The 23093-nt window shown below is 40.4% G+C and overlaps 1 protein-coding gene across 1 annotated transcript; it reads left to right on the forward strand.

Moving 5' to 3' along the window:
• The first annotated feature begins 469 nt into the window (after positions 1 to 469).
• On the forward strand, positions 470 to 22772 carry LOC128484723 (adhesion G protein-coupled receptor F5-like). The gene is made up of 16 exons (XM_053461232.1): positions 470 to 561; positions 1039 to 1191; positions 1296 to 1424; positions 3157 to 3357; positions 4899 to 5099; positions 5588 to 5752; positions 6190 to 6363; positions 7533 to 7739; positions 8561 to 8722; positions 15354 to 15553; positions 16382 to 16561; positions 16788 to 18104; positions 18624 to 18665; positions 18986 to 19051; positions 19761 to 19824; positions 22388 to 22772. Exons 4-16 carry the CDS (start codon positions 3216 to 3218, stop codon positions 22456 to 22458), a joined length of 2991 nt encoding a protein of 996 aa, XP_053317207.1. The 5' UTR covers positions 470 to 561; positions 1039 to 1191; positions 1296 to 1424; positions 3157 to 3215; the 3' UTR covers positions 22459 to 22772.
• Positions 22773 to 23093: the final 321 nt, after the last annotated feature.

Raw genomic sequence — 23093 nt, forward strand, 5'->3', positions numbered from 1 at the left:
TTGAAGAACGTATACATTTCCAGCACCCTGTTTAACAGTTTCAGTGCTGAGCTGTCTTGCAGCCTCATGTAGAATCCCCATAATAGGAAGCCTTAAGCCCTGAATTAACCCTGTGTGACCCTGTGTGTTGTGTGAGACAAATCCCTTATTTTCATGTCATTCAATTTTAGAATAATGACATGTTAATAAAAATACAACAGATATGAGTCCAATACATAATAGAGATGGAAAGTACATAGAAAAAAGTGCATTGTGGTAAGTATTGTATGCATATAATAGGTAATTTCAGTGAAAGTGAAGTCATAAACCATGTGGCAGGGTTGGATTGACATGTGGCTGCGGAAGCCACACCCACTGAGACCACCTCTCTACTCATAACATTATATTTATTAATATATGGAGCCGGCAGATACTGTAGCACCCCCCAATAACATGTGGTAATGGATCAGATTTATCTAGGAAAATATTATTAAAAATATTATTATTAACAATTATTTTTCCAGACACTCGGGAGAGATGAAGCTGGACATGATGATTATTTTATCCGTGAGAAGCGTGCAGGTAAATGGATCATGGTTTCTCGATATAATAAACAGAGATACGGTAAATAAAAATCAGGTTACAGAATCTCTAAGACCTGTCAGGTTTCCAATCTACGGCAAACCACCGCAGGCTGGCCATGCACTTCAGAAAGGTGCTGTAGGTGGGTAGATAATCGTCAGCCCCAGCCTTGCTCCTCCTGGTCTATGGATACCTGAAATGTTGGAGGGTATGCTACCGGGATAGGGCTCCAACCAGGGGAGGGCTGGTGATGGAGAAAGTGGGGCTTTTCAAGTTTTTTTAAGATTTTGGGTGACTTTGTGAAGCTTTTGTAAGTGTTTTGTAGCAATTCTATATATGGCTACAAGGTTCCGCGGAGTAAATAGGACTTTAGGTTGCATTTAATCTACTTCCCTAGGAATCGGCGATCTTGGTGTCTAATACTTCGTTACAGATTGTGTGTGAGGTCTTACTGATTTCAGCTTCTTACGTTTCCAGCTGATGACGTGACAGGAACGTATGCAGCTGTCATCGACATAAGTTTTGAGGATCCTAAACTGAGGTTGGAATTACAGAACCTCCTGGGGGACACAAGCATTTACAACTCACTGGCTCCTTCCATTACAGTCACACAAGCAGCAGCCGCATCAGGTGAAAACACATACAACACAAACACCCTTTAAGTGCTGCTATATATTTTTTTTGCTAATAGACATATTGAGTTATAATACCCATTTTTGGTTTCGGTTTACAAGGCTGCAGCGTGAATGAGACGAACGCAATCTGCCGTTGTGAGAAGGACTATGAATGTGTTGGCGTCACATCGTGTGTAGACTCGCAATGCGACTGTATCACGCCATTCCCTACGGAAGAATATTGCAGAGGTAAGAAAATCTTGCGGGGGTAATTATGGTGTTCAAATATAACTTGCATAATGCTCATTAGATGGCTGAGCATACTAGGAGCTGCTTTTATAAATCTAATGTTTCTTATTATGTCTTTGTAAAAAAGAAAATATACTGTATATATATATATATATATATATATATATATACTGTGTATATATATATATATATATATATATTGTTATAGATAGGTCAAAAGAAGGTAGCCTGATAACCAGTGGCATGTTTTGGCCTAGGCCGAAATCAGGGGCCAATCACCCTACTGAGAGATCAGGTACCCCAGGATGCCACTTAATGGTTATACACGGCCTCTATAGAATGTGTTACGAGTGATGCATGTCATTAAGGTGAGGCGTTATGACATCATCCCCATCAGCGCTGGGGGCAGCTGGGGAACTGCTCAAGGTTGGACCTAGGGCAGCCCCAGCCTAAAGATTTCCCTGCTGCCCCCCACCCTCATTTCTACCTCTCTAACCTTAACACCCCCCTCCCATAAATTTGAGCCTTTCAAGATGACCTATCTGAGCATTCCTCTCCTCTATATTGGTGCTACATGGAATTGAAATAAGATGTAGAGGCAGGGTTACCTCCAAATATTATCAGAAAGGGTGGTGGGGCAGACAGAACCAGGTAGTAAGTGGGCTACACCACACATCCCCATCTTAAAATAAAGCAATGCCCCAGAGACCTAATAATCACTATATTATCGTGTTTCATTAAATTTGTTCATGTTAATCTCATCTTATTCCCACCCACTCTGTGTCCTAAATCCCACCACCGCTTCTGAATGAAAGACGCAGGACACTAACCCTCGGATAGGTCTTCTCTCACCCCTGAATTTTAGGGATGTGTGGAATAAGTCCAATGATCGTAGGAGAGGTTGGGTTGACCATTCACAGTAATATACATTAGTATTTGCCGACATTTTGAACAGATAAGATCGTTTTATGTTTGAGATGTCACACAAACAGCGAGTTGTCTCTCTGCACATTTTCCACATATTTTGTTTGACATTTATTCTGTAGAATCGTAACAACCCGCCCTTATGAAAAATGACAACTCCCTAGTTATTATTATCACAGCAATAGCCGAAAAACATGTGAGTGCCGTCGACAGAACAGAGGAAAACTATGCCGGTACAGGAATCCTCAGCGGGCAGAATAATTCAGAGAATAATTCCTCCCCAGGGCTCTTTCATTTAACATTGTGGTGGCGGTAATTTTCGGATTGCTAACTATGTGCATTTTCAATAAGAAATCAACGAGAAGCAATATTTTAGGATCGCACATTCTGCCAGACCAAGCTTCGGTTTGCACATTGAATATTTATTACTTCAACTCTGAGTGGGTCGTCGTTAATTATTGTGAATAAAACTTACATTTTACTCTTTTATCTGATATGGGAACCTCTACCTTCGTTTTAATATGCATACTTTTCTTGATAAAAGCACTAGCCTAATATAATTAAAGAAATACAAATATTAATGCATTTAGAGTTCCATATTACATGTGATGGGCGCTTTCTACATTAGCTAACTCTGACATGGTCCATTAAAAAGATTATTTTCCAGTGATTCACTAACGGTGGCAACGAAGTTTTTCTAATAACCGTCTACTCTAAGACCATGAAACCCTGAAAATTGTATCCGTTCCCATCTTTTATTTTTTTCTGATATTATTTAGGACTTTAAAGGACTTTATTTGTTTTTCAGCTATAAGAAACATCAAATTATCCCCAGAGAAGCCTTTCGTTGGGGACAGTATAACCCTAATGTGCCTGTTTAGTGGAACCTCCACAAGCGTTTCTTGGTTACATGAGTCTACAAGACTTCTGAATGGCTCGAGAAACCTTATTATTAACAACGAACAAAATACCATCCTTACAATCAACAATGTTAGCATGGATGATGCAGGTAAAACACATTTCTGAGTCCATAGATTGTATTTTTACATCAGATTAAAACATTTTATGTCGTATTTTATTTTGTCTGCCAAGAGTAAGAGGCCTATGGAATCAAATTCCTCCAATAGCTTCCCAGATCAGGAAACTCATATTACCGGTAGTTAGATACTTTACAACAAATACATAAACACCCATCAGAGAATTTGGACAGAGGAGCCATGAGCGTCCTAACTAAGTCAGGACAGTTGGCAGTTCTGTAAACGGAATGGATTGATATCTCATACCCATTCCCCTAGAGGTGCAGCTCTTTCAGTGACCCCGTAGAATCATTATTTGATTATGTTAGTATTCCTTGACAGGCACTCAGGAACCCGAATCCGTGATGTATATATAAGGGACATTGGCCAAGAGGTGACCAAGTACAACACATCTGCCCCCCATCTCAATCCAAACTATGTACTCAGTACAAAGAACTGTTGTTTCAAGTCTGTGAAAGTTTATGTATAGAACGGTTAAGTGTTCTCATGCAAATACCTAGTGATCATGGTGGGCTTGGGGGGGGGGCAGAGTTAACAAGTTCCCCCCCGGACCGGTCCACAATTCTTGAAACAGGGCATGTCTGAGTCTCTGGTGATAGTGCGGTATTACCCCACAGTAATATCACGGCTGCTTGCAGCTCTGAGGAACAGCCAGGTAAGGGTGTGGTGTGACAGGTGTGATTGATAAAGTGAGGTGTGATGGAGTAAGTATGTTTTAGTGTAAGTGTGTTTTAGAGTGAGTGTGTATGTGTTAATGTTTGTGTGTTTATGTGTGCTATTGTGAGTGTGTGTGCTAGTGCGTAGGTTACTGAGGTGGGGTAAGGAGCCAGGCATTACTTAGCAGTACCTGCCCCCCCCCAGGGCAGAAGGTGCCAGCCCTCACCTGACACATCATGTGTTATACAGGCAGCACATTCTGTTTACCTGCAACATGCGCCACCTAGTGTGCGGCATGATAATAACAGCCGACAGTGTATCAATTAACAATGCAGATGTAAATGGTATGTACATACATACTATAGAATATTAACAACAGCACAGACCTTTCGTTAATTTTATAGCTACCCTGGCCGGTCAGAGATATGATTTTGTACCGGTAAGAGACAGGAACAAGTGGTCGCAGTGAGGGTATTTCCGCCTGCCAGGGGATGTAAATATTATTATTTATTGGTTTATATGACGCTGCCATATTCCCCAGCACTGTGCAATGGGTAAACGTTATACAAGTACTGCATAAAATAACAATCTGGACTTACAGGGGAAAAAAAACAACAGAAGCAGCTGGAGAAGAGTATACGGTCAGTTCACATGAAGTTCTGAAGCTGCGACAACTTTCACTCAACCTAGTCAGAAAAACATATAAATGGGAACTGTTGCCAATTTAACATTAACATTTAAAAAAAAAATACAATTCCGTGTCTGGCACTCGGAATCAGAGCAGCTTTGATAGTTTAAGTGACTCCCAAGAAAGAAATCATGTACTGTTACCTTGGAATGGCGCTTCTTTTGCTAGGTACGTACACCTGTGATGTTACAGCCGGCGGAGAATCACAAGTCCAGAAAATTCCGGTGAAAATTACAAAGTTAGAAATTATTACTACGGCCGACGCTGATGTCGTTTGTAATAACACAAAACTTGAACTGACTTGTTGCAGCGAAGACATTCGCATGTTCGGCATCACGTGGGAAATATCAGGATCATCAAGCATCGCTGGTAAGGATGTTTTTTCCTAGCACAATTTTACTATAAACCTTCAGTGTATTTTTACTTTTTTTTTTAATTTTCACTTAATCGATGAACAATGTAACATACTGTATTTTGCTGTTCGAACCAAATGTTATTAATAAATAAGTATGTATTTTGTATTATATCATAAATAACATATATAAAAAAATGAATAGGCATGAAATAAACTGGTAAACCTTGAGTATTTGGACATTTTTGTTTACTTGGTAATAAAACACGAAACGTGCAGTCTGAACTCACGCATCCCCTTAATAATTATATAATAATTGCCCCCGGGCAATTTGAAGTTGTTGGAAACAGTAGCTGTGAGCGTGGACGTTCCAAAAAAAAAACCACTGAAAAAATATTAGTGTTTACAGAGTGTTGTTATGCTTGGTGGATTAATATACATGTATGGGGGTTTTGTTGTTGTTGGAGGTTATTTATTTTTGGATTACTGATTGATTTCTTGCCAGGAACCTCAAGCTCCAACTCATCTTGCGGTATTTATACTATAACGGCCAGCGAGACACAGTGCCGTGCAGTCAAGTCTGGCTCCGCTACGAATTATACGTGCGTTTATCAAGGAATATACGGGGCAAGGGGCACGAGGGTAATATCCGTGACCTACCTAAGGATAGGTAGGTGTTGGCCATGCATTTGAGAAGCTATGGGGTGAATATATCAATGTTGTTATCCATTTAAGTCTTTTTACACTAAAATGTAGCAAAAATGGCTTTTCTCCTTTTTTGGCTCGCTCTCCCTCTTTTCACTTTGTCTCCTCTCTTTTGCTTATATATAGTAAAGTTAGTGGAGTCGTTTAGTGGCCAAAATGTTTGTACATAAATTGTAACTTTTTACATATTTAAGTTTGTAAAAGCACACCATATCAAGTAGCTAAGGTAAAACTCTGAAAGTGACTGTCCCCTGTCAGAGGTCCCTTTTTCACAGCCTCCTGTTCCTCAATTCCGCCATTATGGGCTGGTTGCTTCTACCGTATGTGCTGTTTGGGAGAGAAAGCTGCTGCATCAATCATGCAATTAGTACTTAACAACGTTCTTTCTGTTTCAATCCAAAGCAAATGTTACGGTAAGAGCGGAGCCGGTTTCAGTTGGGAAGACGCTTAAAATAACTTGTGAGAGTGATACCGATTATACAAAAATAATGTGGGCAAAAGACAGAATTGATAGCTATCTAGATGACAGATTCTCCAACAAAGTTATCGAAGCAAACGCTACTATGAGTTGGTCAGGTATGTGCCATACACCTTTAAATATTTGTCTATAACTGTAATGGGACATTTCACAATTAGGGTTTTTTTTTTTTACTTTTTTGTGTTGTAAAATGTATTTGGAGTCAAAAGTGCAAAATTAATTAAAACAGAAACTGATCTTTCAAGGCCTGATGCCACAACATGCCAATTCGCCAGTATGGAACTTAAAGAATCCGCCGGCATTCTCCACCCGTTCATCCATTATGACGGTAGAATGCCATTGTCTCTTAAAGGGACACTCCAGCGTCAATATTATACATCAGTGTTCCCTTTTGGCCAAAATATAAGCTCACTATACTCTGCGCCAAGTAAAGCTATCTTTTGAAATTATATTTATAATTGTACTTCATCATTTATGAGAAGAGATGTTTTTCTACAATCACAGTAGATGAAAACAGTATACATACTGCGCTGCTCTCTGAAAAAAAGCAACAGAGAAAAAGTAGTACAGCACATAAAAAATAAATTAATTCAAAAGTGAGAAAACAAATTTAACTGGCTGGAAAGGAAAAGTATTTGCCGCCTATCAATATAAATATAATTAAAAAAAACTAAATAAAACTAGCGTACTGGGTTTGGGAAGCATGTTTATCCTTCAAAATATAACAACCCATGGGAGAATTAATGTTTATTTTTAGCAGCGGCATCTGGAATATAATAAGTTAAAAAAAATATGTTTTTTTAGATTTGAGACCAAATGTTGCATGAATTTGGATTCATATGAAAGCCTAATTTCTCTATCTGTACAAATATTCCTTAATGTGTGTTGATATTCTTATCAGTTTCAGTGTTACTGTAAATTTTTATGGTCTCCCTGTTGCGACTGTGTTCGGATTGGCAATGACAGTTCGAACAGTTCAGTATAAAAGTATCTAATGTGTAATGTTTTTACGGGGTGCATCCATAACTCCATAACATCCATAAGTGTTGTGACTTTTAAAGCGCGTAGAAAGTTAGAAACCACTTTATCTGCCAAGGAGTAACTTCAAACATAGTCTAAGATCTTGAGCATCATTGAATGTGAATGGATAACATCTGACAAGGTCAGCTTGTACCATTTACAAGGTCCATTGTCTAATGGTGTACTGTGACTCTTGAACTGTTTCTGCATATTTCACTATTAAGTATTGCATTCTGATCCCATCTAGGCGTGTACTTCTGTTTCATCCACCAAAAACACTTAAGGAGCATTGGGTCCGCAAACGTGACTGTTGTACCATTACCCAAACTCGAGGAGATCCAGGTTGAGCCGCTTGACGTAACTCGTCTGTGTAACTCTTGGCAAAGACTGACATGCTGTTTCAAGAAACAGGACTGTACCGTTCGGTTCATCCATGGTAACACGGCCATACCTGGTAAGACAGCAGCAGATTTATTAAGAAACTGGTCACTTCTAGCACTGATATGAAGGTGAATTATGCACGATTTGGTGAAGTGAAGGATAAGCCATCAAGGTTCCATTTGTGGAGACCAATGAAGAATTCTGGCGATGTGAGATTAAACTCAGTGAATGGAGTGGAAGAAAAAAGCTGAATTATGGACTAGCTGGGGTTCAGGTCGTCTGCTGAGGTTGTGCATTCTAAATGGAAGCAAAGTTGATGGTTTCGTGAAACGCTTTGGTATTGCCTGTTCTTTACTGTAGGACTACTCCTTGTTTTGCGTATAAATATAAGTCCGGTATAGCAGTGCCTCACTTTGACGTTTCCAGTTCGTAGCCGATGAAACTGCACGAGAAATTAAGGCAAAACTTGTATGCAAGTTGACCATTATCAGTCACGTGATGTTGTGTCATGTGAACCCAATGAGCTTCTTTCTCCATGCAAGAAATAGGGAGGGAAAAAACAGCTCTGTATAGAGACGGTTCATGTGTCCAGCAGATGGAACCCTAGGCGTCAGGATACAATACTCTGTTACTATATTGTTGCCAAGCTCTGGACTTTGCCTGTGTAGCCTTTTTTCCTGCTAGTTGTAGCTACTGTGATTTAGTCCTCATATCTGCTTATTTGGTCTCTCTTTTCTTCATCCAATGCTCTTTCCATGTAAAACGTACTCCATAATAAATATAAAATGGGGGTCTGCACTCTGATGCATTGAATTTGGCAAATGCTACACAAAGCACTCGTTCAGTTGCAAGCATATCAATTTCATTAATGATAATAATAACTAACTGTTTTAGGTGGGGAGAAAGAAGATGTTGCAGATCAGGTTTGCTACAAAGCAAACTATAACGTTAACTGTGATAATGGAAATCCGCAAACGGCGTTCATAACTTGCGAGGTAACCAACCGACTGAACGATAGCGCCAGGAGTCGTCAAATGATCATTAGATCCAGGAACGGTAAGAAAATGTCACATAAAGGGTTAAAGCTAAACTATTTCTCAAATCCAAATATACGTGTACCATATGCTATACCAGACTCTATAGTCGAAGTTGTCAGATATTTTATGCTAGAAAACATGTATTCTATGTATTCTTTATTTACATGAGCACAAAATGGAGTCAGAGCCATTTTTATTTTATTTAATCATATAACGGTTATTTCTGTGTGTCTTTGTTCCCTCTATAATTGAGAACAAAGAAGTATTCAGTATATATGATCCAATTAATGTTATCTTCCATGAGAAAGTTAAGGAGTAGACACTGCATATCCTTAGGAATGTAAATTGGAATGGGGGATACGTCGTAAGACCACCAAAACCTAATTTACTACCTAGGAGGCAATGTCTGGAGATATGGGTGACTACAAAGACCTGATTTACTATCGAGGAGGTAACATCTAAAGATAAGGGTGATCATGAATGAATTCCTAACACATATGTAATGGTCTTAAATTATTTCTTAGACCAGAGCGTCTCTCGCTGGTAAATTAAGAAATTACAACGTGTAAAAATGAGTAGAAGTCCTAATTATAATGGGTAAAACCCACCGTTATGATTGGATAATTCCAATCAAGAGGTGGAGGCTATGATAATAAGCTATGTCTTTAAAAGCTTATGTCTTTAATAATTTAAAGACTCACCTTAAAAACGGACCTAAAGAATTCACCCTGAAGACAGACCCTGACGGACTCATTTCATTTAATTTACCCCAAAGAATTGGAATCTCAAGATCCTGGCACCATAATCTTACTCTTAGAATTACTTTGAGTCCCCACCTATATAACTTTTAGTAAGTTATATTTCTTTCCACTTAATTTCTTGCCACTGAACCTGGATTAACTTCTACAAGGACCAGTAGGACAACAGCAACAAGTGGTGGTAAATATAATTGTTTTCTTATTCTGAATAGAGATAAATTTTGTCTTCTTCATATAGAATTCCCTGTTTCTGGGAGGTAGTATATTGCATTATTGTATATGACGGCTTGTGAGACTGCAGCTTATAACCCGTGATAATGACAATAATGAAAAGGTATTTTTACCTGTAGATGAAGTTTGACATTATTTGCATCCATTAGGAATTTCACTAAACACTCTTAGACATTATTAAATTATTTTTAATTGTCATATTAGTTAAACTAATATAATAGAGTTAGTGATCTTTTTATTACCGCCCTGATTATCATTTTTGGTTGCTGAGTGGGATGGAAATTAATTGTGTGTTGGACTCATAAAGTATTAATTCATATTGATAACTTTCGATAATATACCGTATTTGGATATACTGCAATTTGACATGTTTAAGAACTTTGTATTTTATATTCTGCACTGTTTGACTCATATATAGATTTTATAAATTGTATTCACAATAAATATTATTTTTGATTGATTATCATTGTGATATATATCTAATTTGAATTATAATTTTCGGCGATCTGAAAGGATTTAGGATCGGAGATAAAATATAGGGTATCTCCTTAAATTATATTGTGGATGTGGTACTACAATATTTGGTAGCGTCGTTATTTTACGTGTGTGATAAAATATTGGTTTTACCAATTTTGTCTCATTAATATCCCTAACAAAGTTAATGTGTTTTGTTACGCCAGTGTAGAAAAATATGTAAAGTCATGTAAGCTTTTGGGAGCTCAAATATCTCTTCATTAAAGGGTCCCTTCCATCTGAAAAAGTGACCTGTGAGATCCTGAAAGCTTTTGAGGGCTGGATTAACAATGATTTGCCCCAGAGCTATCCCCCTCGCAGGATACGGGAAGGAGCTCCCATTAATGTCGTGGGCAGTCTTGTTGATGTCGCCGAGGGTCCCACCAAAGTCATGGGACACGCACTATTTTTAATGGGGAACTGGGTGGGGAGTGGAGCGTACCACAATGCCGCTCCTGCACACCAGAGTTTCCCCTTAGGGACCTAGAGACCCAGAGAAGCAGCACTTCACGCGGAGTCTCTGGGCGAAACTCGGATAGTTCCCAGGAATGAGCACAGGGGAGCTCCCTGCCGGCGACCAATAGAGTCCCTCGAACAGACCTTTAACTCCTGGAACCTCCCCAGGCCAAGTTTCCCATAAGGAGTTAAAGGTCTGTACGAGAGACTCTATTGGTCGCTCGTACAAAACTTTAACTCCTGGAGTGGGGAGAACAATGGTCTCCCGGGAATAGTTTCGGCGTCAGGAGTTAAAGGTCGGTGCAAGCGACTCTATTGGTCGCCAGCAGGAAGCTCCTCTGGCAATAGCTAAATGAGGCCCCTGCAGGTGACCGATAAAGTCGCTCGTACAGACCTTTATCCTCCTAGTTTCGGCCTGGGGAGACCATTAGTTTCAGGCTCTATTGGTCGCTCCTACGGACCTTTAATTCCTGGAGCGGAGAGACCAGTGGTCTCTCCAGGCCGAGTTTTGGTGCCAGGATTTTAAAAATGTGTACGAGCGACTCTATGAATCTCGTCTGCAGTTCTGCACTTCATTGGTTGACGGCAGAGGAGGCCCCTGCCAGCGACCGGTAGAGTTGCTCGTACAGACCTTTAAAATCCTGGTGCCAAAGCTGCTGCGTACTCTCTGAAGGCTCACAATCAGAGAGATTGCTAGTTTCCCTGTGCTCCAAGGGCAGAGGAGAGGCCTCAAAGACTATCCATGACCCAAGGGTGACAAACCTGCCTGGACCGGTGTCAGTAGCGTACCTAGCGGGGGGCGGGGGGGGCGGTCCGCACCGGGTGCCGCTCATCAGGGGGGTGCCAACTTGCCGGCACCCGGCACCCCTCCAGAGACGGACAGTAATGTCCGCCGCTGGAGGAGCAGGCTCGCAAGGGAGCGGTATCGGAGGTCTTTAACAGACCACCGGCTCCCTTGAGTGATTTTAAGCCGGTTCAAGGATCTCCGATACCGCTCCCTTGCGATCTGCGCGGCAACAGCTGTTGTGCGCCGGGGCTTGTTGTCAGATCCCGGCGCACAACACTGAAGCCGCGCCCACCGCTGTCCGTGCCCTCTGACCCGGAAGAAGAACTGAAGAAGAAGAGGAGAGAAGAGCAGGAAAAAGAGGCTGTAAGGAGAAAAGAGGAAAGGTAGGAAAGCATACAGTGAGAGTGGATTGGTGTATGTGTGTGGATTGGTATGTGTGTGTGGATTGGTATGTGTGTGTGGATTGGTATGTGTGTGTGGATTGGTGTATGTGTGTGGATTGGTGTATGTGTGTGGATTGGTGTATGTGTGTGGATTGGTATGTGTGTGTGGATTGGTATGTGTGTGGATTAGTATATGTGTGTGGATTGGTGTATGTGTGTGGATTGGTGTGTGTGTGGATTGGTATGTGTGTGGATTGGTGTATATGTGTGGATTGGTGTATGTGTGTGGATTGGTGTATGTGTGTGGATTGGTATGTGTGTGTGGATTGGTATGTGTGTGTGGATTGGTATGTGTGTGGATTGGTGTATATGTGTGGATTGGTGTGTGTGTGTGGATTGGTGTATGTGTGTGGATTGGTGTATGTGTGTGGATTGGTGTATGTGTGGATTAGTATGTGTGTGGATTGGTATGTGTGGATTAGTGTATGTGTGTGGATTGGTATGTGTGTGTGGATTGGTGTGTGTGTGTGGATTGGTATGTGTGTGGATTGGTATGTGTGGATTAGTGTATGTGTGTGTGGATTGGTGTGTGTGTGTGGATTGGTATGTGTGTGGATTGGTATGTGTGTGTGGATTGGTATGTGTGTGTGGATTGGTGTATGTGTGTGGATTAGTGTATGTGTGTGGATTGGTGTATGTGTGTGGATTAGTATATGTGTGGATTGGTATGTGTGTGTGGATTAGTATATGTGTGTGGATTAGTATATGTGTGTGGATTGGTGTATGTGTGTGGATTGGTATGTGTGTGTGGATTGGTATGTGTGTGGATTGGTGTATATGTGTGGATTGGTGTGTGTGTGTGGATTGGTGTATGTGTGTGGATTGGTGTATGTGTGTGGATTGGTGTATGTGTGGATTAGTATGTGTGTGGATTAGTGTATGTGTGTGGATTGGTATGTGTGTGTGGATTGGTGTGTGTGTGTGGATTGGTGTATGTGTGGATTAGTATGTGGATTAGTGTATGTGTGTGGATTGGTATGTGTGTGTGGATTGGTGTATGTGTGGATTGGTATGTGTGTGGATTGGTATGTGTGGATTGGTGTATGTGTGTGTATTGGTATGTGTGTGGATTGGTATGTGTGTGGATTGGTATGTGTGGATTGGTGTATGTGTGTGGATTGGTGTATGTGTGTGTGGATTGGTGTATGTGTGTGTGGATTGGTATGTGTGTGTGGATTGGTGTATGTGTGTGTGGATTGGTGTATGTGTGTGTGGATGTGTGTGGATTGGTATGTGTGTGTGAATTGGTGTATGTGTGTGTGGATGTGTGTGGATTGGTATGTGTGTGTGGATTGGTGTATGTGTGTGGATTGGTATGTGTGTGGATTGGTGTATGTGTGTGGATTGGTATGTGTGTGTGGATTGGTATGTGTGTGGATTAGTATATGTGTGTGGATTGGTGTATGTGTGTGGATTGGTGTGTGTGTGGATTGGTATGTGTGTGGATTGGTGTATATGTGTGGATTGGTGTATGTGTGTGGATTGGTGTATGTGTGTGGATTGGTATGTGTGTGTGGATTGGTATGTGTGTGTGGATTGGTATGTGTGTGGATTGGTGTATATGTGTGGATTGGTGTGTGTGTGGATTGGTGTATGTGTGTGGATTGGTGTATGTGTGGATTAGTGTGGATTAGTATGTGTGTGGATTGGTATGTGTGGATTAGTGTATGTGTGTGGATTGGTATGTGTGTGTGGATTGGTGTGTGTGTGTGGATTGGTATGTGTGTGGATTGGTATGTGTGGATTAGTGTATGTGTGTGTGGATTGGTGTGTGTGTGTGGATTGGTATGTGTGTGGATTGGTATGTGTGTGTGGATTGGTATGTGTGTGTGGATTGGTGTATGTGTGTGGATTGGTGTATGTGTGTGGATTGGTGTATGTGTGTGGATTAGTATATGTGTGGATTGGTATGTGTGTGTGGATTAGTATATGTGTGTGGATTAGTATATGTGTGTGGATTGGTGTATGTGTGTGGATTGGTATGTGTGTGTGGATTGGTATGTGTGTGGATTGGTGTATATGTGTGGATTGGTGTGTGTGTGTGGATTGGTGTATGTGTGTGGATTGGTGTATGTGTGTGGATTGGTGTATGTGTGGATTAGTATGTGTGTGGATTAGTGTATGTGTGTGGATTGGTATGTGTGTGTGGATTGGTGTGTGTGTGTGGATTGGTGTATGTGTGGATTAGTATGTGGATTAGTGTATGTGTGTGGATTGGTGTATGTGTGGATTGGTATGTGTGTGGATTGGTATGTGTGGATTGGTGTATGTGTGTGTATTGGTATGTGTGTGGATTGGTATGTGTGTGGATTGGTATGTGTGGATTGGTGTATGTGTGTGGATTGGTGTATGTGTGTGTGGATTGGTGTATGTGTGTGTGGATTGGTATGTGTGTGTGGATTGGTGTATGTGTGTGTGGATTGGTGTATGTGTGTGTGGATGTGTGTGGATTGGTATGTGTGTGTGAATTGGTGTATGTGTGTGTGGATGTGTGTGGATTGGTATGTGTGTGTGGATTGGTGTATGTGTGTGGATTGGTGTATGTGTGTGGATTGGCATGTGTGTGTGGATTGGCATGTGTGTGGATTGGTATGTGTGTGGATTGGTATGTGTGTGTGGATTAGTATATGTGTGTGGATTGGTATGTGTGTGGATTGGTATGTGTTTGTGGATTGGTATGCCTGTGGATTGGTATGCGTGTGGATTGGTAAGTGTGTGAGAGTGATGGGTGTTATGCTGTACCATTTCCAATGTATTTTTCATTATATAATTATGCTCTAAAGTACATCATAACTCCCATCACTCTATACTGTTCCATACAGTGGCAGAGCTGGGAGACAGAGGCCTTGCACCCCCACCGCAGGACTCCTGAAAGGTAAGTGAACTTCAAAGAGGGAGAGGGTAGATAGTTAGGAGGGGTAGATAGGGAGAAGGGAGTGAGAAGGGGTAGATAGGGCAGAAGGGAGCGAGAAGAGGTAGATAGGGCAATCATACTCCTATCATGCCAAGTCTGCGAGTGCCTCCTGGAATCTGGGTATGCCTGGGCATGATAGGAATGTGATTGCTGTTAACAATTATATATATATATATATATATATATATATTGTTATTTAATTGTTTTGTCCTATTTTGGTGTGTTACTTACTTTAAATTTAAATAAAAGTGTTATATTTTTTATGGTGTGTGGGGGGGGTCATATTCAGTTTCGGCCAGGTAGTTTTAAAGTGTGTGTGGGGGGGGGGTGCCACATACAGGATCCGCCCCGGGTGCCAAATACTCTAGGTACGCCCCTGACCGGTGTCATTTTGTCCAGTATCATTATTTACCTTTTACTCTGTTTTCCGTTTTGTTTAGTCGCGGATTTCTTTTTTCTATGTCCGCCCCCTCGTTATTTTATTTATTTGTGGAAGTTGAAAAAATCTCTGGATAACCGCATTTAAATGTTTGCTATTGTGATTACAGGGGATAATGAAAACAAAAAGAGCTGTACTATAATAAACGAAGCAATTACTATCCCTCATGGTACAAATTACTCAGTTTTATGTATGCGCCAGGACCCCAATCAGGTGGGAAATATTACCTACACCTGTAACAATGGAGAATTGGAAACTAGAAAAGACTGTTATTCTGCCCGATTATATAGTCAGTTGCTGGATGTTCAGGTAAGTGGTGAAAATGACATTCAAAATGTAAAAATACAGTTATTAAAAAGAAATGGGTAAAAAACAGTAAACACATTATGGGAGCCATGACCCATGGTAGTTAGATTAAAAAATGGCAGATAAGAACAATTAAACCCAATTAGTTTTAAGTCCTTGGTCTTGCAGGGGCGTACCTTGGTAGGAGTATTTGGCACCCGAGGCAGATCCTGTATCCCCACACAAAGAAACTATTGTAGACTGTATGTCAAGTGGTAAAAACTAGAAATCTGAAAAAAATTAATTATTAACTTATAAATATATTCTCTTTCATCATGCCTACAAGCCCTGAGGGAGCCTTTTCCTTTACATAACCCCACCACAACAGTGTAACAATATTGCCCCAGAAACAAGAACTTCCGCCCTAGGACTGACTTGACATAGGGAACTAATGGACAGGGTCAGAGACTGAAGTCTGAGAGTCAGCATACTCACCCAGGAGACCAAGACGTAGCCACATGAGGCTGAGTCAAATACCAAGAGTCTGTAGTGTCAAGAACCAAATCTGAATACAAGAACAAAGTCACTGAACAAGCCAGGTCGGATTCCAAGAGTTAAACATGATCACCAGAACCAAGATCTAAGTCTGAGTGAAGGCCCAGTGTTTATGTAGCCCATATCCAGGTCATCTAGGGTCAAAATGAGCTGGGACTGGGTTAGACTAGTCATTGTATGCATCACTCATGTCACAATTCTTTTTCTATACTTTTCTATTTTATGACTATTAAGTGGTATTTTTGCCCGTTGGATTCCATGTGGTTATTTCTGTTTCTTTTTTGTTTTTAAATACAGAACGTAGTAAACAGTCCACAGCCTGAAACTACACTGCCAGCTTTCATTGCAAGTCTTTCTGATGTCTCATCCGTTGAGAAAGGAAACATTTCAAGTTCAGCCGGAAACATAGATTTGATGGTCAACATAATAACCACAGTGTCCTCTATCAACACCACAGTCAAGACAGCAGTGATGGAGGTAAGGAAGCAACGCAATATATCTTTTCTATTACAATATAGATAACCGCTTGTCCTTGCGCAATGGAAAGATGAACGCAGGTATTATTGGGGTCTCCTGGCTGGAAGGCAGGAAGGGGTGTAATTTAAGGGGTAGTGGGAAGGGAGGGGGTAGAACCAAACACACCAAACATTCCAACCCACAGTCTAGAGAGGCAGTGTATCATCCCATCAATATTCTCTTCCAGAATTTTATCACCGCCGTAAATGTCGTGGTGGACAATGCAACCGCCTGGCAAAGTTTAAAAACACAAAGTTCCAGACTTCTTTTGTCAGTGGAGGAATTTGTTAAGAAACTTGAAGACATAAACAGCTTTGAGACCAATGGATCTAACAGCAATATTCAGCTTAAAGGAAATTCAGTAAATTCATCCACCGACTATGAGGTCAACTTTGCCCTCGGCAATATGACAGGCGAGGTTCTTATAAAAAAGGACTCGCTATCCGCGGAGCCAGTCACCATTATCAGTGTGGCTTATTCAACTATGAAAGACATTTTGCCGCCAGAAAATGGCACATTCCTTAACGCGTTGGTTGTTTCCACAGTACGGAAAAAAGAAGCAAGTTTTGAAGATTTTAGCATTTTAATGACATTTACAAAGAGTAATTCTTCTCTGGTCTCTCCACAATGTGTCTTCTGGGATGTTACTTTGGGCCAAGCTGGAGGCTGGAATAAGATATCCCCCCCTGTGGAAGAAAATGGCTTGGTAATTTGCACCAGCAACCATCTGACCTCCTTTTCCGTACTGATGTCAGAAAAATCAGAGCTTTTTTTGGATATTATTACGTATGCAGGGGTGGGCATTTCACTTGTCTGCTTATTCATTACATTGGTAATTGAAGCCATGGTGTGGAGGTCAGTGATCAAAAACAAAACGTCCTACTTGCGCCATATTTGTTTGGTAAATGTAGCCGTATCACTCCTGGTGGCAGATATCTGGTTTATCATTGGGGCATTTCTAGAGAAGCATCCCGAATCCAATGCCTGCTTGACCGCAGCCTTCTTCAGCTTTTTTTTTTACTTGGCTCTTTTCTTCTGGATGCTCACGATGGGTCTTCTTGTCTTTTATCGGATGATTTACATCTTGCATGACATGAGCAGGAAAACGATGATCGTTGTTGCATTCACGTTGGGTTACGGGTGTCCCCTAGTCATATCTGTAATCACTGTGGCGTCTACAGCACCAAGTCAAGGGTTTACCAGTAAGAAATTCTGCTGGCTGGACTATAACTCAACCAAAACTTTTCTTGCTTTTGTTATTCCCGCGCTAACCATTGTTTTTATTAACTTCATGATTTTGGTAGTGGTAATCATTAAGCTCCTGCGGCCTTCCATTGGAGAAAGACCAGGAAAAGATGACAGGTCAATCCTAATTCAGATTGCTAAAAGTATTGCAGTCCTCACACCTCTTTTAGGCATCACTTGGGGATTCGGTCTTGGTGTAGTCCTGAACCCGTATAATACCGTACTCCATGGAATCTTTGCAGCTCTCAACTCATTCCAGGTAAAAACAAAACCCTTTTAACACTGTTTTACTGTCCACATAATAATGACTCAGATCGTATATTTTAAATTTTATCTAAGAAGTCTGTAATTAGCTTCTGGTTCTTAACAATAATGTGGGATTTTGAAGCACAGACCGCATTCAGCATACCATAAGTAAGATTATTAAACACAATTTATTCTCCACTGATACATAGTGGAAAATAGTGTCCTAATTTTCGGTTGCTGATGTGGTTAGGTTGATCGACAAATTCCAATATCAGTATTTACCAAAGTCTTATCAGTAGGTTTGGCATATAGTTCAAGCACAGCCCATCACACCCAACACTGATAAAGAAACAGCCAGTATATGTTGTTAGCCGGGCTTAGGTTATTGTTAAAGGGTTCGGGTTAAAAATTATTTGTAGACTAGTTTATTTTAAGTTTACAATTCTTTTAAAACGTCACTGTAAAAATATGTTATAAACCCAGCTGTTACATTCTGATTAAATGAGAACTGAAATCGTCCACTCCTTTCCAGGGCTTATTCATTCTCATCTCCACCGTGATACTGGACCAAAAGGTTAGTGATGGTGCCCCCTTAGATGTAGACACTTACACAGTGGTGGATTTGCCCCTTGGCTCTTGATGTTACAGTGTAAATGGTGTTTGTCTGCACAGTAAGAATACACTACCTGTGTCAGGGCGCACAGGGCTCCTCTCCTGCAGTAGGAGGAAAAGGGACCCAATAAAACAAATTGATAAGTTTGTTTGAAGCTACCATTTAAAATGAAAGTCAGCCAAAGATACCTATTCTTGTTGTACAATTTGTTATTTGGTTAAATTGAAACCTACTGGAAATATCCTGGATCCTCTCACTTATTATTTTATTTATTTTTCCAGGTTCGAATGGCTGTAGGAAGCTCAATGTCTTGGTCCTACTGGTCTACTCTTCGAACAAAAGTGCTGGTAAATTTCAAAAAGGCATTTTACCTAAAATATCACACTATATGGGCAAAAGTATTGGGACACCTGACCATTACATCAACAGGGACTTTTATGACATTGCATTCTAGCTACATTAATATGAAGTTGGTCCCCCCTTTGCAGCTATAACAGCTTCCACTCTTCCGGGAGGGCTTTCCAGAAGATTTTGGATATTTTCTGTGAGAATTGTCGCCCATTCATCCAGTAAAGGGTTTGTGAGGTCAGGCACTGATGTTGAATGAATTCATCCCAAAGGTGTTTGATGGGGTTGAGGTCAGGGCTCTGTGCGGCCGGTCAAGTTCTTCTGCACCAAACTCATCCAACCATGTCTTTATGGAGCTCGCTTTGTGCGCTGGGACAGTCATGCTAGAATATAAAAGGGTCTTCCCCAAACTGTTCCCACAAAGTTGGAAGCATAGCATTGTCCAAAATGTCTTGGTATGCTAAAGGGGACATACCAAGATATTTTGGACAATGCTATGGAGGGGGCAACTACATATGATTGTCTATGTATTTAGAATGCAATGTCCTAAATGTCCCTGTTGGTGTAATGGTCAGCTGTCCCAATACTTTTGTTCATATAGTGCAGAAACCTTCTACAAAGCCAATTTAAGATTCCTTATTTTAGTCTAGAAAGCCAGTTTTTCACTGTTTTTCACTGTATTAAAATCTCTGAACTGTTTTCAAACAGACAAGCTCTACAAATTCCTCTGCACCTTCAAGACCAAGACAGAAAAATCTATTTCCAAAACGTGGTATGTTGTAAAGTAGTCTTTGGATGTAGCCTTTTTTCATCCTACCCTTTGTCCACTCAGTGGGGTTACCTGTTATTCACCCATTTGGGGGATTTACCTCTCAGCCGCTGTTGCTGGGTCTGTTATTTATTTAGCAGAAGCTTGGCTTGAGATGGTAATTAGCAGGCTATTTGTTATGGTGCAGGAAAGCTACAAGAGGAGGGTTTTATTGAGTATTTAAAATTAGGATAAGCTGGCAGATAGATAGGTCTGATAGAAATAGGTAGGGCATTCCAATGAATAGGTACATGACAGATAAAGTCCTGAATATGCAAGGGGGAAGAGGTGATTACAGTTGAAGGGATATGTAGGTCACGTGAAGCGTGAAGAAGGCAGTTGGGAAAGTATTTGGAGATAAGAGGAGATATATGTGGGGCACAGTGTTGCTAATTGCTCTGTAGGTTTGGGGTCAGGAGCTAAAATGTTATCCTAGAGAGTATGGGGAACCAGTAGAGAGAAGCACAGTGAGGCAACATATGAAGAGCGATGGATAAGAAAGATAGTTTGGCACAGGTCTTCACAATGGATTGGAGCAGTGAAAGGCGAGACGGGGGAAGGAGTGTTTCCTTGAAACCTGGCCACACTATCCTAAAATGTTAAACAAAACCTTAAAGAAAGGATGTACAGTGACAAGAAAAAGTTAATGATCCCGGAAAACCAAGAATTACCTGGTTTTCTGCATTAATTATTCATAAAATGGGATCTGATCTACATCTAAGTATAGACAAACAATGCTGTGCTAATAACACACAAACAATGGTAATCTTTTATGCCTTTATTGAACGCACCCATTAAACATTCAAAGTACTGGTGGAAAAAGTAAGAGAACCCGAGATTTAATAACTGGTCGAACCTCCTTTGGCAACACAACCTCAAACAAACAACCTCAAACAAGTGCTTCCGGTAGCTGCAGATCAGACCTGCACAAGGTTCATAAGGAATTTTAGACCATTCTTCCTTACAGAATAGCTTAATCTCAACCATATTCCTAGAATGTCTGGTGTGAGGTCATTCTCTAATGGGTTAAGATCTGGGTTCTGACTGGGCCGCTTCAAAAGGCAGATTTTCTTATTGTGAAACCATTCTGTAGTAGATTTACCTCGATGTTCAGGGTCATTGTCCTGCTGCATCACACCAGATGGTGGACAGCCACCCTGTCATTATCCTGTATGATATCTTGATCAATTTAGCAATTCATTGTTCCTTCGATGATGGCGATGGCAAGCTGTCCAGGCCCCAAGGCAGCCCTAAATCATGATGCTCCCAACACCATACTAAGCCATTGAGAAGATGTTTTCATGTTGGTTTGTGGTGCCCTTTTATGACATACATAGTGCTGTGTGTTCTTCCCAAACAATTCAAGCTTAGTTTCATCAGTCCACAAAACATTTTGCTTTTTGGCAAACTTTAGACGAACATTGATTTTAAATTGGAGCGCACTGGTTTCCTCCGTGGTGTCCTGCCACAGAGTCTATGCCTGTTAAGTGTTTTGCATATGGTAGTCTCATGAATAGAGATGTTAACTAGTTCCAATGATTCCTTCATGCCTTTAACTGTTACTGTAGGGTTCTTTTTTATCTCATTGATCATTCTGAGTTGTGCCCTTGGAGTCGTCCTGGCTGGGTGCTAGGGAGATAAGCTAAGTAGCACTTGTGTTTTTCTACATGCTTGCTCTTTTCAAAGTTAATACACTGTTTAGTGAGCAAAATAATTAAATACTGCCAACAGTTTACACGTGTTTTGGGCAAAGTAGCTCTAAAACACACCAATCCCGTTTCATCGATTGGACTCCAGGTTTACTAACTCCTGACTCCGATTAGCTTTTGTTGAAGTGATTAGCCTAGGGGCCCGCATACTTTTTTCAACCCACACTGTGAATGTTTGAATTATGTATTCAATATAGGCAAGAGCAATACACTAATTTGTATGTTCAGTCAAATTTATAAACAAATGCTGGTAATTCCAAAGGGGTCACTCACTTCTTGCCACTGTACATCTGTGTGAGTGTTTTATGTTTGTGTGTCCATAGGTTTGTGTATGTGTTTGTTTATATCAGCATATCCATATACATCAACTGGACACTTTATTAGGTATAGCTGCTTCTTTACACATACAGCGACTTTGGCCATGGTACGATTCTTCGTGCCAGATGTGGAGTCTCAGCATCTCAGACTCATGACTTCCTGATTTTCCTGCGTTACGGTCTCTAGAGTTTAAAGAGAACTATGCTTTAAAAAAAAAAAAATCCAGTGATTGTCAGTTCTGTGGCTAAAAACATATAGTTAATGAGGCAGGTCAGAGTAGAATGGCTAGATTCTATAAAGCTGACAGAAAGGCCACAGATACTGAAATAACCACTCGTTATAACGGTGTTCTAAATGCCGAATTACCTTATAAAATGGCCACAAAATGTATGTTTGTGTGTATCTGTCTGTATTTATGTATATGTCTGCCTTTGTGTTTGTCTTTATTTATCTACATTTCTGGAAGTGAGTATAACATACATTTTTCTTTTTGTTTCCAGGTGTTTACAATGTTTTCACAGCGAGTTCTTCAAACGAACTGTCGACCGATTCATATTCTGTACTTTCCTAACACAAAGATATAAATGGACTGGTTGCAAGTATAATCATATTTCTATGATATAGATATAAATACTTATATCATATACAAATATTAATTAACCCCTTTGTGACAAGACTTCATTTTTTTTTTTGTACCTGTACGTAACAATGGCTTTTGACATTTTTGCGGTGTTTGTGTTTAGCTGTAATTTTCTTTTTTCACATTTGATGTACTCACATAAATTGTACATTGTTTTTCCAGGACAACAAAGGCTTTCTTTAGATACCATTGTTTTTATCATATCATCTAATTTACTATAATAAAATATGGCAAAAAATAAAAAACACCTTTTCTGATTTTTATTTGAAAAATCTTTTACTTGTCTACAAAAGCTGATAGAAAAATCCTTCTATGTAGATTCTAATTTTTTTCCTAATTTTAGAAATACCCAGTGTTTGTATGTTTTTCGCTTTTTTTTTGTAAGTTATAGAGCAGGGGTGTCCAAGTTTTTTCTGCAGGGGGCCACTTCATCAGAATAGTATACGTGCGCGGGCCGCACTCATTTTTCACTGTGACAAAAAATATGGCCTTTAATAAAATATGCAGATTAAAATAAAGTAAACGACACAAAACCTTTACTCTTCCTCTCACTGATTTCTGGGCCT

The sequence above is a fragment of the Spea bombifrons genome, chromosome 3, assembly GCF_027358695.1.
Source record: "Spea bombifrons isolate aSpeBom1 chromosome 3, aSpeBom1.2.pri, whole genome shotgun sequence".
Lineage (NCBI taxonomy): Eukaryota > Metazoa > Chordata > Amphibia > Anura > Pelobatidae > Spea > Spea bombifrons.

Coding starts and splice junctions, on each gene's coding strand:
- LOC128484723 (XM_053461232.1), top strand. CDS start 3,216: ATGTGCCTGTTTAGTGGAACCTCCACAAGCGTTTCTTGGTTACATGAG. Junction 16,562..16,787: donor TCAAGACAGCAGTGATGGAG/GTAAGGAAGCAA, acceptor ATTCTCTTCCAG/AATTTTATCACCGCCGTAAA. Junction 19,825..22,387: donor AAATCTATTTCCAAAACGTG/GTATGTTGTAAA, acceptor TTTTGTTTCCAG/GTGTTTACAATGTTTTCACA.